The sequence below is a fragment of the Falco rusticolus genome, chromosome 6 (assembly GCF_015220075.1).
Source record: "Falco rusticolus isolate bFalRus1 chromosome 6, bFalRus1.pri, whole genome shotgun sequence".
Lineage (NCBI taxonomy): Eukaryota > Metazoa > Chordata > Aves > Falconiformes > Falconidae > Falco > Falco rusticolus.
This window is the reverse complement of record NC_051192.1, coordinates 45,896,819-45,914,723: the sequence shown is the minus strand read 5'-3', so window position 1 is coordinate 45,914,723 and position 17,905 is coordinate 45,896,819. Positions and strand designations below refer to the sequence as shown.

The 17,905-nt window shown below is 39.3% G+C and overlaps 1 protein-coding gene across 5 annotated transcripts in view; it reads left to right on the top strand.

Moving 5' to 3' along the window:
- PCMT1 (protein-L-isoaspartate (D-aspartate) O-methyltransferase) overlaps positions 1-14,295 on the top strand; it is a 36,016-nt gene extending 21,721 nt beyond the window's left edge. For 4 of the 5 annotated variants that reach the window (XM_037391433.1, XM_037391436.1, XM_037391437.1 and 1 more), the window contains 3 exons: positions 2,403-2,488; positions 4,034-4,203; positions 12,047-14,295. In XM_037391433.1, coding sequence (XP_037247330.1) covers positions 2,403-2,488; positions 4,034-4,203; positions 12,047-12,059 — 269 coding nt within the window. In that variant the 3' untranslated portion in view covers positions 12,060-14,295. Of the gene's footprint in view, positions 1-2,402; positions 2,489-4,033; positions 4,245-12,046 lie in introns of all 5 variants that reach the window. The other variant, XM_037391434.1, reaches the window with a different exon arrangement.
- Positions 14,296-17,905: the final 3,610 nt, after the last annotated feature.

Below are 17,905 nucleotides of genomic sequence, written 5' to 3'. Positions count from 1 at the left end.
GCCAACTGAACTTTTTCTTATCTGTGTTCCCATTGTGGGTAGATATGTACCTGACTGCTGTAGCCAGGAGAATTTTTGTGGGTGTTAAAAGGGAAGAGCCATGCTGTGCTTATGCGTATAAAGGAGCATGATTTTTTTTTTGTGTGTGGGGGTGTGCCGATTCTGAAGATAGTGGCTTTGGTTTGGACTATTGATTCTAAGAGCAAAGGGTTTAGATGTTTTGGTTCCTTTTTACCGCCATCGGTGAAGTGATAAGATGTGCAGAAGTCATGTTCGGACTTCTCTGGACAGTGCTCAAGATGCATTTAAGTCTCAGAATACATGTGTTCTTCAGAAGACAACTTTGCAGTTTCTTTCACACTGTTTTTTTCAGTTTAGCAATCTCTTCTTCTTTTGCCAGCAGTACTGGAAATCACTGCACCTAACGCCTGCTGTTGCATCTTAAGGAATGAGGGTCTGTTTTCCTGTGTAACTAACACCATTCAAACAGTATCTGTATTCTTGAGCTGAAGAAGTCTTTCTCCATTGCCTTCTCTTACGGAACAGCAACTCGATACAGTTAACACATCACTACTTCCTCTTTAGAGGTGTACAGTGCTACTATGGTATAAACAAATATAAATTGTATACTTTACTGCATTGAAGTGGTTGTTCCAGTACAACCCACTTTGGCAGAATCAGAGAGATTAAAGCCCTGGAAATACTAGAACTTTCATTACTGGCAACAGTAATGAAGGCTGCCTTGGTGGAACTGGTGATCAATAGGCATGAGTTCTCTTGAAGCACTGGTAGTTCTTGCTCGATGGCTTCTGCTTGCAGCCCTTGGTTAGAGCTTGTGGTGGGCAGAATTGACGATATGAGGAAATATGTCCCTGAGCTTTAAAGGACTTCTGCTGAGGAAATGTGCTCTCTTACAGCTTTGGGTGTAGAAAGTTATTGCAGGGTCTTGTTTCAGCACCTAGTATGAAGGATGACTCACTCCCCAGTTTTAATGGTTTCGAGGACCTGTCCAGATCTTCCTGTACACTCTTGGATACTTATGGGTGTTGTTACTGTCCAGGTAGATGACCCTGTCACTGAGGTCAAAATGAAACCTGTGATGGCCACCATGTATTTTTCCTGCCTTGTGAGTTGTTGGAAGGCAAAAAGTTGACAAATTTTCACCCTCTGGTAGGGGCTTAAAAGTTCTTTTGACTCATTCAGCCTTTTAATTAACCTGTGATAATAGTGATTGCAGAGAAGTTGAAGCTATGTTTGAAGACAGAAAACCCCAAGCAACTACTTGTGTTGAGCAGAGGACTATGTTCATTAGCCTTCTTACTTTTCTTCTTGACTGATTACTGGGACTTCTGCATTGTCTGAGTATGAATTTGTGGATGGTTTAGCCTCCTTTATTACTTATGTTCCTAAATAACTCCAGAGACAGTTTGCCTAACTTACTCTGAATCTCCTGTTGGTTTCTTGTAAATACTGTGCATGCCACATTTGCATCATCTTCTTTCAAAACTTTACCCAGGATCTGGTTTAGTTTGCTATATTTCAATGGCTTAAAAACCCCAGTCTGTTCCCCTTGCATCCAGTATAACTGGGGTGGTATGAGACATCTAGGATAAGGTGCTTCTCCCTAAGTTCTCCACCAAAGCTGACGCTGCATCGGTAGCCCTCTGAATAACTTGGTTACTCCTAACATCTTCCAAGCAGCCACCTGGAGCTTTAGCCACATGTCTGATGTCTGACCTGGCTATCCATGTCAGTCCAGCAGTTGTCTGCAGGAAGGATAGCGAGACCCATCTGCTGGCGAAAGGGGATGTGTGGGGATTAGTGTACTGCACTAACCTATGAGTGTGTGTGAGGTCTTTGAGTCCAACCAGTAGTGCAGTTACAGATGTATAGTCCATGTGAGTACTTGCTTTGTCTTTTCCTCACCTTTGGAGTCTTCTGATATGTGCTTCTAAGATTTAATACTTTAGACTTATGATTTGCATTATATTTAGGAATGGTATGTGTGAAGGCAAGGCAAAGCAAAGTGTATGTTCTAAGAAGGTAAACAAGGGGAGAAGTCACCTGCAGTTGGAGTGGTAGGGCACATAAATACTCAAGTATCCTTTCTGAGTGGACATGTGTCTCCAAGAACTTCTATTACAAATCCATGCTTTCTAATTTCAGGTGCTTCAGTAGCATTTCATATCTTTTAGAAGTATGTGTATGTACGTGTGAGGGCATTTTGTTGCATCTATTTTTCAATTGTGTTAATATTTTTAAATTGACTTCACGTTATTACTGCTCAGTAAAAATAGTATAAATCTGAGCATAGCTTTTTATCTACCTGTAGATATGGGAGATCAGCTGTTTTTTCTATTCCTTTTGAAAACTTTTTTTTAAAAAAAAGTGTTTTCTTGCAGTGGGAGATGGAAGAATGGGATATGCAGAAGAAGCTCCCTATGATGCGATTCATGTAGGAGCTGCAGCGCCAGTTGTGCCCCAAGCAGTAAGCCTTTATATTTTATATGTGTGATTCGGTAATCTCTTAGCTGTAAAGAACACTTTACGTACATATATATGTAAAATACTTGGTAGACTTGCACTGCTGGGAGTATCAATGGGCAGTGTGGTATTACTGTATGATGTGCTTTTTTTGTTTCTGTTGTAACTGGGCTTCCTGGTGGTTTGCAAAAACTATTTGTTCTAATAACCCTCCTCTAAATAAACATAACTTAAAATTACTTGTGGACAAATCTCTATTACAACAATCAACTGGAGCATTTTTTCATAAGCTAATTTGGTTTTGTCAAACACTGAATTATGAAATTTAAGTATTTGTTGCTCAGGCTCCGAGACGTTGAGCCTGTTGGAACAGTAATATGCTCGGCTGGAACTACAGATAATACCATGTGTTTGTAGCTTTCAGAGTGGATACAGGGTAGTATTTACTAGAGAAGCTTGAGAATAACTAGGGACCTTAGAGTATGCATGCATGAATTTCATTCTTGCAGATAAGGTTGGGATTTTTTTCCCTCCTCTTTTCCTCAGGTGAATGGGAATAATTTAGCATGATTTGATATGCTAGATACCAGTTATGTTTTTTTTTAAAATTGATTTTAATGAGGGACGGTGAAGGACTAGAGGTTTGAGGTGATATAGACAAGTTAGACGTTTCCAGGCATTGGCTGTTGTTTTGTTTTTTTATTTTATTTTATTTTGGGAGGGAGGTGTGTGGGATGTTCCCAGCAAAGTGATGACATATGACAATTAAGAAGGTAACTTAAAGCTTATTACTGAATGAAACAGTTCTTAATTATAACTTCTGTGAGTAAACAAGGAGTAAGATTTTTTTTCATTGTCTGGGAAGTACTGAAATTTTCTTGAAACTACTGTTATTAGCCTCCTTCTTTAATTATGAAAGCAAAAAAAAATCCAAGCATTTCTCTCTCATACTCTGTTACTTGTCACTTATCCATTCAAATATTTTAGAATTTTAGACTAGTTTCACAAAATGCTGCTCCATTCACAGAATGAAAGAAGAGCTGTTGGATAGTGAGTGTATTGTAGACAACTTTTTTACTTATCTTCCTGGAATAATTTAAAATCACAAATCTTAAATCTTATTCTGAGGGCTTAAGGGGCGATGGGTTACCCCAATAATGTTAGACATTGGGCCTGTACTAATACCCCAAACTATCAAACTGTTAAAACTGGCATTTTAAAAAGATTGAATCTACTGTAAAAATAATTTGTGATTTACATGTCTTTCCTCTGTTATGTAGAAACTTAAAACTGCAACCAACCTAGTTAATTCAATTTTTTACGTTCTTTTTGAGTTATATGGAATTATTGTTAATGTAACAACAGTTGTACCATATTGTGATACTCTCATTTTCAGTGCACTTTTTATTTTTCCTAATTAAAGGAGTTATCTACTGCATAATAGTAGATAGATAATTATAGAAAAGCTATTAATGTAATGTAACAAACTTTGGATCCAGCATGTCTCTGAAGTGGCTGGTTACATTCTAATTTCTGTGTTGTGTTCTAGCTTATAGATCAGTTAAAACCTGGCGGAAGATTGATATTACCAGTTGGTCCTGCAGGGGGAAACCAGATGCTCGAACAATATGACAAACTAGAAGATGGCAGTGTCAAAATGAAGCCTCTGATGGGAGTGATATATGTGCCTTTAACAGATAAAGAGAAGCAGTGGTCCAGGTGGAAGTGATTTTGTTCCACTTCTTCCACACACATGCAAGGTGAAAGGGTGTGAATTTTAAGCAGATAGACTGCAAGGCCTGCCTTTGCTGCTGTTGTTGCTTTCTGCTCCTCCATACTGTGAAAAGTGACTGTCTGCATTACTACATCACCAAAAGGAGGTTGTGCTAAATTTGACTTAATTTAAAAGCAGAAGAAAAATATTGCATGGGTTGCACTTTGTCTCTTTTAGTCTTTGGTGTGTTGAAGTTTGTTTGTTGTTTGGAACATAATATTTTCTAAATTTAAACTTCCCTTCTAATGAACTTTTTATAACTAGCTTGCCCAGTAATTAGGGTAAAAGTGTAAAATACTACTTAAGAATAAATATTGTTTTGTCCTCTGAGTTAGTGGTAATTGGGTGTTCTTTTTTTATTTTTCTGAAATGTCACAAATGAAGAAAAATCTTCGTAAAATCTCTTGTGGGGAAATACAGACAATCTTGCAAGCACTTTTTCCTCAGCCCCCGAAGTAGCGGAAAGTGGAGAAGGTAATCCCTTCTTCCCTGAAGTGTAAATGTAGTTGAGTAGTGTTTAGAAACTTTTCTCAGATGTTATAAAACGTCTATCATCTTTCTCTGATGGGGGCATATTTGTGTTTGCCAGCACAGCAAACTCTAAAGGCTTTTCTAGAGGTAGTAACCTTCCAGTTTGCTGAATTGAATGGCCAGCAACATAGACATAACACAGCTGTCAGCTTAAACCATGCTAGGCATTAGTATGCGAATGAACAAAGCAGCAGTCCTGTTTTGCTTCCTGGCAGAAAATGCTTGTGGACGTATTATTTGTGCTAATGAAATGCATAGATGTGTATTGAGTTTTGAGAACAATTCTTGAGCTTTATAACTCCTAAATTCAGATTTTTGGCTTTTTTCCCTTGATATTCTGGAGTATAGCTTGTGATTTGGATACATGAATACCTAGAGTTGAAGCTATCAAAATGTCCATAAAAAGTACAAATAAAGCAGTTTGCATTACTGCTGCTTACTGAAACCTCATTTCAGTGTTTCTTGGATTATTGTATAGCCACCATGTACAGATTACTCTTAGAACAACTTTAATGAGTTACTGCCTAGCTCAAAGCTTTTGAAGCATTCTCATTATTCAGATGGCTTGTATTTGCTATGCAAATTAATACTTCATCAGTGAGTACTGTCAGTATTCCCTCAGTGGGGTACTCAGCTGTTTCCTGCCTCTTGTGAGGCTTTGGAAGTCTTGCTTTGTGGTCATTTTCCTCCTTTGGCAAATGTGGCAGATTTTATTCAGGTTTGCAGTCCATGCTCTGCTTAGTCTGGAAAACAGAAGTATTCTTCTTAAGCCTTCCTTTTTCCAGGGAGGTTTTATGGATTGTTCTGCATTTCCATCTGATGTGATTATAGTAGCTTTTTTTTTTGTAGCAGCCATTTGTGTTCAATAAATATTATATATAAGAAGGATTTCTAGAATGACAGTGGTTATCCTTTGCTGATAGTGAAGATGGTGAAGCGTATTAAGGACTAGAATTCTACGGTCTTTGCATCTCTTCTGTGCAGTTTTGTGCTCTGTTTTCTCTGCTAGCTCAGGAAGAAGTAATAGATTGTCTTTGGGCCTTCTTTGGTCATGAGCATTGTGGGGTTCTTTTCCCCAGATTCTAACCAGGTTTTGTTCTTTTCTGAAATGCTTCTTGATTTATTTTTTTTTTTAAAGTATTAAGAATGTACATTGGTGTTACTAGAAGAGGTAAATGGTTAGCCTGAAGGGTTACCTTGATCACTACGGTGGCATAGAGGCTGTTTCTTGCTACGTATGTTTAAATTTGGTTCAGACTTGGAAGTCTCAGAAGTCCAGAAGTTTTTTTTTCTTAAATTGTCCTTTTCCTGATCTGAAGAAAATTCCCGCTCCCTTGTTAAGGATAGCTGCCAGTGTACTGCTGACCTGATGAGGTCACATCTGTCTTTTGTTGTTTTTCCTTATCAATGAGTCCAAAGTTTATGGTCAGCCAGCTGCTGCTAAGAAACTCCTAATTATAAATCAGCATTTGTTATTTGTGCTAGCATCAAAGATGAAAGAGGTGTTTTTTCTGCAGTACTTAGATTTCAATTTATCTTTCCTACATTGTTGAAGACCTGTGAGCAGAGATCAGTTGAGACTCCTCTGAAAGAGCATCTTTTAAGTCTTTCTGTGATAAAGAGCTCTCGTGTGTGAGAGACTCTGGTTCTTGTAAATCTAAAATTCATTGAACAATCATCTTTTTAGAGTAGCCTAAGAATCCTGTGTGCTTAGCTTGTCATTCTCTTAGTTTATGTTGTTTCATTCCTAATTAGCGATAGCATTTAGCACAGTAATAGTAATTCTGTTCCTAATGCAAGTAACTGTTGTCACATTAAAAATTGGTGTCCCATCACAAAGTACAATCAGTAGGCCAGCAGCATGTTCCTAGGCTAGCAGACCTTCCAGTTGACAAGAAAGAAGCCACTTGAGTTTTTGCTTAGCTATTCACATGTCAGAGAAATCAGTGTACGGTTCCTTGCTAAGGCTGCAAGATGCTTTTCACAGAGCAGCACAACAGTGACTTGATCTCTGGGTGGTGTTTGAGGTCAAACTTAGCTTCAGCTGGTTTGCATCATTCTTCACTATGTAAAACCGGAACTTCTAGCAGAAGAAAATCTGGACTAGCTGGAAGGAAAAGGCTCCTTGGATTTCAATAAATCTGATTTTGTGAGTATTACTGGATTTCTTTAAATTTAGTCCATAATTTTCTAGTTTGGCTTCAGCTACACACAGTAGTGTTTGTTTTAAACTCCAAATACTAGTTGGGAATTTTCTCATATGTGACTCCATGGGACATTTGGAAGTAGACTATACACAGGAATTTGGTCTCCAGTACAAAATGAAATGCATTAGTGTGCCAGAGATCCAGCAGTAGGTGTCCATTTATGTGATTATGCTCGTAAGGATGTTTATCCTTTCACATGAAGCTTCTCAATTATTAATTGTTTTTTTTCCTTCCTGGTAAGTAGGGAGGAGAGAGAGAGGACCTCTTGTGCCACACCAGTTGAGAGCACAGTTTATTAGCTATCTTATTGGCACTTGTTGTGTAAATTAGGTTCTTTCTGGTTTTACTTCTCTCTGAGAGTTCACTTACTGCTTATACGGAGAGACAATATATAAAGAATCATAGAATTGTTTAGGTTGGACAAAATCTTTAAGGTTGAGTTCAGCCATTAACACAGAAATCCTATATCTACCAACCATGTCCCTAAGTGCCACATCTATATCTCTTTTAAATGCCTCCAGGGATGGTGGCTCAACCACTTACTTCCCCGGGCAGCCTGTTCCAATGCTTGACCACCCTTTCGGTGAAGAAATTTTTCCTAATACCAAGTCTAAACCTCCCCTAGTGCAACTTGAGGACATTTTTTCTTGTCCTATCACCTGTTACTCAGGAGAAGAGACCGACACCCACCTCACTACAACCTTCTGTCAGGTAGTCATAGAGAGCAATAAGGTCCCCCTGAGCCTCCTCTTGTCCAGACTAAACACCCCCAGCTCCCTCAGCCGCTCCCCATCAGACTTGTGCTCCAGACCCTTCCCCAGCTCCATTGCTCTTCCTTGGGTGTGCTCCTGCATGTCAGCGTCTTTTTAGTAATGAGGGGCCCAAAACCAAACACAGGATTCAAGTTGCAGCCTCACCGGTCCTGAGTACAGGGGAAAGATCACTTCCCCAGTTCTGGCCACGCTATTTCTGATACGAAGACCAGTAAGAGAATAACGGTATAAGGAATGCTTAGCAATGAGTCTCTGTTGCTATCTTGGATTTTATTTCCAAACTGGCAGCACTTTTAAAAAGTTAAACTACTTTCTTAAACTTGAAATATTGCATTAGGAGAGATTACTTATAGATGTCAAGCTAAATTCATATTTGCTGATAAAATACAAAATCATAATGACAGTATAATATCTTTCAGCAAAAACTGCAGTGACTAGACTGGGGCTGTTACTGTATCCTACATATCTGTACATAATATGTGATTAAGCACCCTTTTGGAAAACATTGAATAACAGTTTCTAGGCAGAAATATATTAAATTATTTTTTAATAAATGTTTCAAATGCCCTGACAAGCTAGCTGTCTAATTTCAATTGAAATTAGCAGGATTTGTTTGCCCAGAATTCCTTAGGTTATGCAGAGTTAGGATTATGATTAAAGTTTTTATTTTACTTTGCCAAAAAGAATCTCTGCACAATTTTTTTTAGGGAAAAATTTAAGTATTTTGCAAAAATGCATGTGATGTATTTTTTCTGCAACCAATTATACCAGTTACCTTTTCTTTGTTATTTCAACTTACTCTCTCAAATTGATGATCCTAGCAAGTAACAAATACTTTATAACATCATCTTTCCAGATTAAAATGCTACAAGTCTAAGTATTGTGTTTAGTTACCTTCAAAGTTACAAATGAGAATTGGCTGCTGAAACACTAGTAGATACTGAAATTCAGTGTGTAGCCTAATATGAATTAGAAATATAGTATCAGTAATGACAGCATATTTCTCATAGATAAATGATGTATCAAAAAGGGAAAATCAAATGCTGCCTAATGACAAGAAAATTGAAGTGGATCAAAAAGTTACAAGTTTCAGATAAAAAAATTTATAGATGTTTGTTCAAATATTTAATTGGAGTGCCTTCTACCAAAGAGATGGAGACAGATTGCAAGACTTCATGACCTACCTGTACTGCAAACTTTTGTTATTTCTTACTGTTGATAAGATTTGTGAACATTTTTTAAATTTTTTTCATAATGAACTCTGACATTTACCTGAAATGCTACCTATTAGACTTTTCTGAGAATGTTTCCTAGTTTGTTGCATACTCCCAATGGGAAGCGTGGAATATTCCTGTATATGTTTTCCCTACTAGTAAGCCAAAATTTTTTTGAACTTTCTTAAATTTATTTTTAGAATAGTAATTTTGAGGCTTCTGAAACTTGCTTTAACTTGAGCTTACAAAGTTGCTCTGATGCCTCGATTGACAATATTAGATGAGTGATTCTCCTGTTAGAATTCCAAGGGCTTGAGGAGGGCTATGGTGGTGACTTAAAACCTAAATATATATATTGCTTACTAAGCAGGAACTAGTAAGCAGATTAGAAGGTGCGCCTGTAAGAAGGTGGAGGGAAATTACATGAGTTGTGTAAGAATCACAGCAAATAATCATGGCCAGAAAAAGGGAGAAAAGTAATTAATTCATAATCTTTCCTATGGTTCTAGAGGACAACAGGATATTTTTTGCAGTTAGCTTTTGCATCTCCTTTTAAGCTTTGTAGCAGGATAGATTTCTTACTGCTGGGAGGATAGGCAAGTGTCCTGGCTTTTACCAGGAGTTGAAACCTCGTAGATTTCATAGCTTGGCAGCTTCTGATCCATACAACTGAAGTTCAGATCAACTGATGCTGTTTTACAATATGTATTTAAGTCTGCAAGCTGTTCATGTTGGGTGGAAAGCTGGGAAGTGTTACCTACCTGATGATCTAATTTTTTTTCTGTAACTTTCTATTATATATAATAGTGCACATATAAACTCAGCTTCTTGTAACGGTAGAAAACAAATGCTGCATAATTTTAACACATATCATGGATTGTTTTGGGCTGGATGCTGTTGTTAGGTTGAGTAGTGAAGGACAAGTGAAAAATCTCTTGAGGGGAGCAGATTTCCTTAATACAGTGATTGTTCTAATAAACAGAATATGAAAATCTTTATTTTGAAAGTGACATTTAGGATATACTTAACTTACAGGAACATTATTATGCCATCAGGAATAGCTTAAAGCAATGCGACACATCAACAATGAAAACATTGGCATGTTAGTGTCACTTATTTCAATTCCAAGTACAAATACAATTTTGTAAAACAACCCCCACCCCCTTCAAATACATTAAGTGCATTAGCACCATTGTGCGAAAACCTTGTCAGCACCTGTGGCTGGGTTAAATGATGATGTTTAATAGTTTTGGAGTAACTAGGGATTTTTTCTTAGGCTTGCAATTTCTTGAGGATCTACGTTGGGTTTAGAGGAATAAGAATTATTTGTCCCATTGACAGGCTAGGTTTTTAAAAGCTGTGAGAGTATATGGTAGGAATGAGGATGAAAATCACATCAGCAATTAGGCATATGAGACTAAACCAGCAGTAGCAGTAGTCATTGCTTACATATGCTTTTTGAAGTTGTAAATATTAACTGATGATGCAGCTCCTGGAAGCATTAAGGTTGAATGAAGTACTTGTGCCAGTGAATTTAGGACTGCATTTTAAACTGGGTATCAGATGTTCATTTACTTTTATATGTTCAAAGTGAGCAAATACCCATTCTGTGAAATAGGCAAATATGAAGAACTTCCAAACCTTTGGGTATAAACAGGTTTTTCTTTACCCCTGCCAAGATGTGTTCTTCCCCTTTCTGTTTTTTTCTGCTTTCTGTAATTACTGCAATACTCTGAAGCTGTACGATTAGTACGTAGTACCTCAGCATTATTACAAGGCAGTGCAAAGTGCAAAGAATGCAAATATTTCACTGACAAATCACAAGTTTTAGATCCCAGCTGCATTAGATAGAAAACTAGTCATTTAAGCACTACTTGCAGCAGCCTTTTCAATTGCTTTTAAAATGTTTTGCCTGCTGTCATTCCATGCTATATGATTCCTGAAGGATATAATGTCATTGTAACTTGAAAGCTTTTGCTTGTGTGCATGTAGCACAACATTTTTTGTGGGTTAGTTTGCATGATAGCTGGAAATACTATTGTGTATTGAGCCAGCAATCACATTAGTGACATTTTTCTTCATTCAGACAGTTTGCTTTATCTAATGAGGGTGATGCACCTGCTAAAAGAAAATTGCAGCAAACTCATTGTGCGTTTATAGATAGCTTGTGCTTTTTGGGGCTGGGGGGGCGGGTCAGGGAAGCAAATGCTTCTGTTTGAATTTTCCATCATTCATAATGGCACATTGCACAGCTTTCAGATTTGATGGACATTTTGCATTAAAGTTAATGCTCCATTAATATTTAAACAAATCACTAATATATGATAATTTCACTGTTGGAATATGGGTTCTGTGGGTTTCCTGCTTCAATGTGTTTTAAATGTCCTGCAGGAACAAAAGTCTGCATTTCCTAGATTCCTCATAGCAATTTAGAGAGGCTTCCCGATGCATCCTTTCTCCTACCTGAATCTCCTTTTAACACACACAGACTCCCTACCCTGCCTCCATACCTTCCATAAGCTCATCCTGATTTAGCAATAGTTCCTTCAGGAGCTAATTGAGCTCCTCTATGAAATAAATAAAATACACGATACAAAAACATATGATGTTGATGTGAGATTGTGTTCCTAGCTTTCTTGAGAGGCTGCAGCGGAAGCTAAACTTGCGCTTTTGGCAGCTACAGAGAATGGTTTTTGCCAACACTCTGTCTAGTAAGTTGGCTCTGTTTCTTGCCAGGATGTAGCCAATGGAATTTGGATGACAGGTAGCTGTGTAACTAGCTGTGTGGTGTGAGGGATGTTCGTTAAAGCAAATGATCCATTAAGTGTAAAATAGAGGGACCCATATTTCACAGTATGTCACATGATGGTACAAGATGATATGGGATTATTGTTGCCTTTCCTTTGTTAGTTGTTTTTGTTTTCTTAAATGCTTGAAGAGACTTCGGAAGTTTTGCTGATATGCATGAACACTTAAATGTAATCTGATGCAATATCAAAACTTTTCAAATATGACTTGCAAGGGGAGAGGAGAAATATAACTGTGTGTGTTTTCTTTCTACAGGGATGAATTGTAAAAGCTACATCATCTTGACCCAACATAGTGTTACAGTGGACTGCTCATCTCCAGTTCTAAAAGCTTTTTGAAAACCAACAGCATTGCAGCTTGTTTTGGACTTCGTTATACTGTTGTTATCAGCATGGAAAAGCGTGGTGTTTGTTTTATTTTTTTAGATGCTCAAGGCAAATCTGATAAAGAAATGGTGGAAAGTTTTATGTGGGCACTGTTTTATTTAACATGCCTTTATCTCACTCTCATCTGTTCAAAGTGAATTTCTGCAAAACTGCAGATAAAGACCTGTAGCTTGTGAACTCTAATTTTGATGGGAGTACTTGAACACTCACTTCTCTCAGCTCCTGTGTCCCTTGGTAAAACTGCTTCTGTGCACCTTATGACACTACGTAGGTAATACCAGGTTTTCTGTGTTCTGATGTCTGCTAGATGCTACTAAAAGGAGATGAACTTCCTTTTTAAGCTTTTGACATGGTGTCATAGACTAGCATGTAGTAGATACAATCAGCTGCTTTATTACCTTAAAACCAGGCATTTGTATATATTAAACTTCAAGACATCAGAGGTGGGTGGCTGCTCTTATCAGACATTGCTGTTAGAATTGGACATAACAGACGTGGTTTCCCTTCTAAAATTAATTAATGGAGTCTTGAAATTCTGTTTTGGTTTATAGCTCACTACTGATGTGATACACAAGGATTTAACTCCATAAATATGATGTCCCAATCACTGAATGGTTTATGCAATGCTGCTTTGCCAAATTAAAGTTAAAAGCAAACGGGGGGTGTGCGTGTGCTTGTGTGGAAGATTAGGATCAGTATGTAGTAGACTACTGAGATATGGATTGCTAGGTTCTTTATTAAAAAACAAAAAAACCAAAACCAAAACAAAACAGTTTGGTTCTAAAAGAAAGTTGCTTTTGGCAAAGCCATTCGCTGCATTAATGTTCTCACTTTAACTGTGGGCGCCCAGGAAAAATTCTGGCTTTTTAGAAAGTGAATTCTTAATTGCAACATGAGGAAAACATGATACATGCATAAGGAATAATGAATCCTGGACTCCTAGGTACAGCTAGAGATGCAGTTGTTCAGTTTTCATATAGAGTAGTTGGCAGGCTGTAAACCCTGGTTTTTTTCTGCCTCAGGTTTTCTGTTTTGGTACTGTAAAATGTCAACAGCAAACTGTGATGCAGTACAGTAAGGCGGGCTGCTCTCGGAAAGGGGGGGAAATGTGTCTTGAGTCATCTCGCTCAGATTTGAGCAACCAGGAATTAAACAGCATGTTATCATTATTTTCTTTTTTTTATGGTAGAAAGGATTCTAGAATAAAATTTGCATAAAACCAACCCATAGTGATCACTGCAAAAAAGGTATTTGACTTTTTACGGTGGAACAATAATTTTGTGATAAGATTAATCCCTGAAAGCTGAAGTTTAGAATTCAAAGGCCCCTGAATATGGAAGAGAAACATTTTAAATAACTTTTCTTTTGAAGGTCAGCCTCATCCTATTCCTATGTAAAAGACATGTATCACTTTATTTAGATATTTGGAAGTTAACGTACCACCTCCTGATCTGACTGCAGCCTGGGAGCACATACACAAGATTAATCTTTTAAAGGAATTAATATAGCATGTATTCTAGAAAATACAATTCAGAAAAACCCACTTGCATCTGACAAATTTGTACTAACCCACAATCAACTGTGAATCTAGTCCTTGGTGTTGAAGTGAAATATCTTAAACGATGCATGCTGATGTTTCAACCTTTTGGTCACTGTATCATTCAATTTGAGTTCAGCTTTTTTTACATCTTCTCACTAATCTAAACAGTTAAATGAAAGGTATGAGCTCAACTGTATCCAAATTCTTGTCTCTGGACAGTGTAATAAGCTAGCCTAACTTGGAAGAGGTGACAAAGCTGAGACCCGGCGACAACTTTTTTGGGGAGAACCACTTCAGGAGGTGTTATGACTTCAGGGACCAAGGCTGCTGGGATTAGTGCACCCATTCCACTGAGTGGGTTGGTGATAGTCAAGGTACTTGGCAGAAAGGAGTATCCAGGAGTAGCATTTAGGAATTGGAAAATGAAAACCCCTCTGTGATGGAGCAATGGTTCTGAAGTAAAAACTTGGAGAAGAGGACGAGTTGAAAGGCAGAAGATTTGAAGAGCTTGAATAAATGCTGTGTGAACTGTCTGAATTGCTACTTTGCCAAATAAAACAAATTGAGAGGAAGCTGTATCTAGATGTCTGTCTAGTTTTGTGATTGGTTTTCGGTGTTTGTTTTTTTTAACCTTCACAGTACTCCACATGTAGAAAAAGCACGTATAAAAATACTGTTTTACTAAACAGCTGCGTGTCGGTTTTCAGTTAATGTATTGCAGCAGTTAGCAACCCTGGTAATACCATACGGAATATAACTGGAGTTTTACTTGGCTGTTTGGAATTTTAGTTCACATCTCAGTGTTTTGGGGAACAGTCTGTGCATGCAGTGCATGAATTCTGCCTGCTATCTGTGGTTGAATCCAGCTAACTAGGGGTGCGTGATCTGCCACTTGCAAGGATTAAAGTTTACCTGAGTGATGTTTTACTGGATTGTTAGGATCACCTCCAAGCCAGAACAACTTGGGAGAACAGATTGACTGAAGAGCGAGTTACTCGTCTGGTGCTTTCCAGGGGTCAGACAGTAGAAGGCTTCCAGAGTTTGAGCAGAGGAACCAGGAGCCCATACCTCTATCTTGAAAACCCACAAACAGTTGTGGGTGCTCCACAGAGCAGTTCGGTGTGCTGTATGGGCGCCTTCTGTTCACGTAGCAGGATTTACTCGTTTGTTTACTATTTCTATTTAAACTGGCCAGCTAACTTGAGGGCACAGGGGCCATTACATGATTGTTATTTTTAATTTTGGAGGGGAACTAGCATGCAGAGGGTGGGCACTAACACTGCTCGTTGAGGCCACCTGGATGATGCTGGAAGGTTTTGTAGTCGGTGAGGTTTGAAACGGGTATTAATTCTGTGCTGGGGGGGCTTTATGTGGTAAGCTCTGGAGCATCCAGCTGGCAGCAGTTCTCTCTGCGTGTGGCAGTGTTTTTGTGACAGGGTGACAGGCTCCAGGGTTTTTGAGTGTGGATGGACGGTGGAATTAACAGTCAGCACAAAGAGGTAAACTAAAAGGCCCAGGGGGAGACTGAACTAATACTGTTGTTCTGCCGGGAAGAAGGGTGATAACCTGTACTTGCAACAGCTGCCATTTCTTCCTTTTACTTGTTAATTTGCCCTAGGGCATGCTGCATTTGATTTAAGTGCTGTTTGGAGAGGATATGATTGCAATTCCTTCTTGATTTTGACATGATGTGAAGAACGAGTGACGCAAACTAAGCTAGTGATTTATATCTCTGGTTCCATTAGCTGGTTTTGGGCATACTATAATGCTGTTAGATCCATAATGACCTTTGTGGAACCCTCGTTCTTTGCTCAAACGATGTGGGAGAGGTATTCTGCTGAAGTGAATGAGGGGCTGTCCTGGCTCAGAAGAATGACAGATGATGATGTCACCACAAGCACATTGTGGCAGACAACGGCAAAACCCACCAATCAAACAAAAAAAATACCACCAAAAGGCAGCATGTGTGCAGGGAGATACAGCAGAGGAGGTCTGAAACTGTTCTGCATTTTGGAATGCCCAGACTTTACACGTAATCATGCAATGTAAATTAGAGTTTCATGTGGTGGTATAGAACAGATTCAAGCATTTCTGACTGAAGTAACTATTGGTTGAAAAATATAAGTTATTTCTACGCATTTATTTCTCCCTAAATATTCCCTGTTCACAGCATGGTACACCCTCTGGCAAGCTGATTGTTTCACCGGGATCTTTTCTTTCGGACTAATTACACACGTTTTTGCCTCTGCCTGGTCTTTACATCCATCAGTGTCTCTGAAATCTTTTCTAGCTTTTTCCTTTGCTTTACCCTTAGCTTTTGCGTTAGAAATAAAAAAAACAACAATTCCCGATGCTTATGAAAACAGCAAGCACAGACCTCAGCGATGCATGACGTGGGGCTTACTAGAAAGCTCACCCTTTGTTTTGGGGTGGCGTGTTTGTGTTGCTATTGGTTTTGTGCCTCTGGCTCCCTCTGCAGAGTTTGGGATTGAAACTCTATGCTTTATCTAGGATTGAAAAAGCAAATGGAGCATCACACTGACCTATTTCAGCCTTTTTGTTTTGCAAATTGCTTTTGGAACTGCCCCTGGTAGAATCCTGCAGTGCTATGGAAGACTACGGCAGGGGATTGTTTCAGGCTTGGATCTGCTGCAAAATGGGCAGCAAGCAACCCACATCACAGAAAAAGCTGGCTTCTAATCATAGACAAAACTCGGGTAAGTATTGCTTGTTACTTTGAAATAATTTGTACCTTTAAGTGTATGGAAGTTGGCCTGAAGGGCAAAACAATTGAAAATACAAAAGCCATCTAACCAAAATATGTATCTTGATCAACATTAAAATACACTAATAAAAAAACATTGTAATGACCTCTCTTAATACACAGAGGTGTAATATCCACAGGTATAGGCTATCAGAGCAATCCATGAAAGCACGCTGGTAGTAAAAATAGGTGGTGTGAGCATATACCCAGATGTGTGGATAGACACAGGTCAGGGTTTAGGACAGGGAAACCACATCTGGCAGATCTCAGAGAATGATGATTGTCACACGGAATATCTGACTGCTGCTGCACTGTAAAGACTGTAGAGAACTCCCCAGCTCCTGGGGTTTGCAGGAAGGTCCATGACGGCAGCAGCGAGCAATGCAACCGTGAAGATGGGGTAGAAGCAGCATCTGCTCTGACACTCCTCTGCGACAGGAGAGAGCGATCCCCAGCCTCGGGAGCAGCTGGGCAGGGGAGACAGGAGCGGTGCCAGTGGGAGGTGAGGGCTGGAGGCAGCCTGGGGAGGAGGAGGCAGCACCCCCAGTGTGCTGACAGGGGTGTCTTGCCACGGCTTTTTCTGCTAGTGCTCAGATGTGCTCTGGCTCAGTGGTTGAGTATCTTCTTCTTTGAAGTCAAATAGCATGAAAGCTATTAAGTGAAGGCACGTGTTACTGAAATGAGTGTGTACTAATTACAGGAGCTGCCAACCCAATCTGTTACTTTGCTAACTTTGTCTTATTCTTCATATAGCTGATGATGCCCAGGCTTTCTGGTGAGGTGGGCAAACTTATTTATCTATTTATTTCAGTCTCCGGCTGTGGAGTTTGCAATTACATAGGAAGTAAGAGGCCTCAGGCTGGTGGTCTGCACAGCAACAACTGTCACCATCTCCCCTCCTAGAAAGAAGAGTCCCTAGGAAGACTGTGGCAGCTGTAGCACAGCCATAGCCAGACTCCTGTGCTAGCTTGCTGCCTGCCGCTCTCGCTTGAGCTCTGCCTGGAGGTGTTGATTCTTGGCTGTCATATGTAAAATCCATGAAGGCTGATTCCACTCGCAGCAGCACAGCAACAAAACCTGCTGTTGGGTGAAGTGACTGGGAAGCTGAGCGGCTTCTTGCACCACGGCTGTACTGCCTGGCTTGTGCTCCATGCAGGATCTCACTGTTGTCCTGCCCGGAAGAACAAGAACAAACCTTTTGTTCTCCTGCCAGCTGCGTGCCAGAGTGATGGGTTTTGGTAATAGGAGCACTATAGACGCAGTGAGACAAGGCTACTTTTCTTGCTGCTGCGGTGAGATGGTGAAGGAGAATTAGATATTAAATTAAAACCCGAAACAGATTTCCATGATGGGAAATAACACCCCAACCAGAGGGGCAGCGTGGCTTTCCTAGAAGGCTGTATTTAAAATGTGATCTTTTGAGT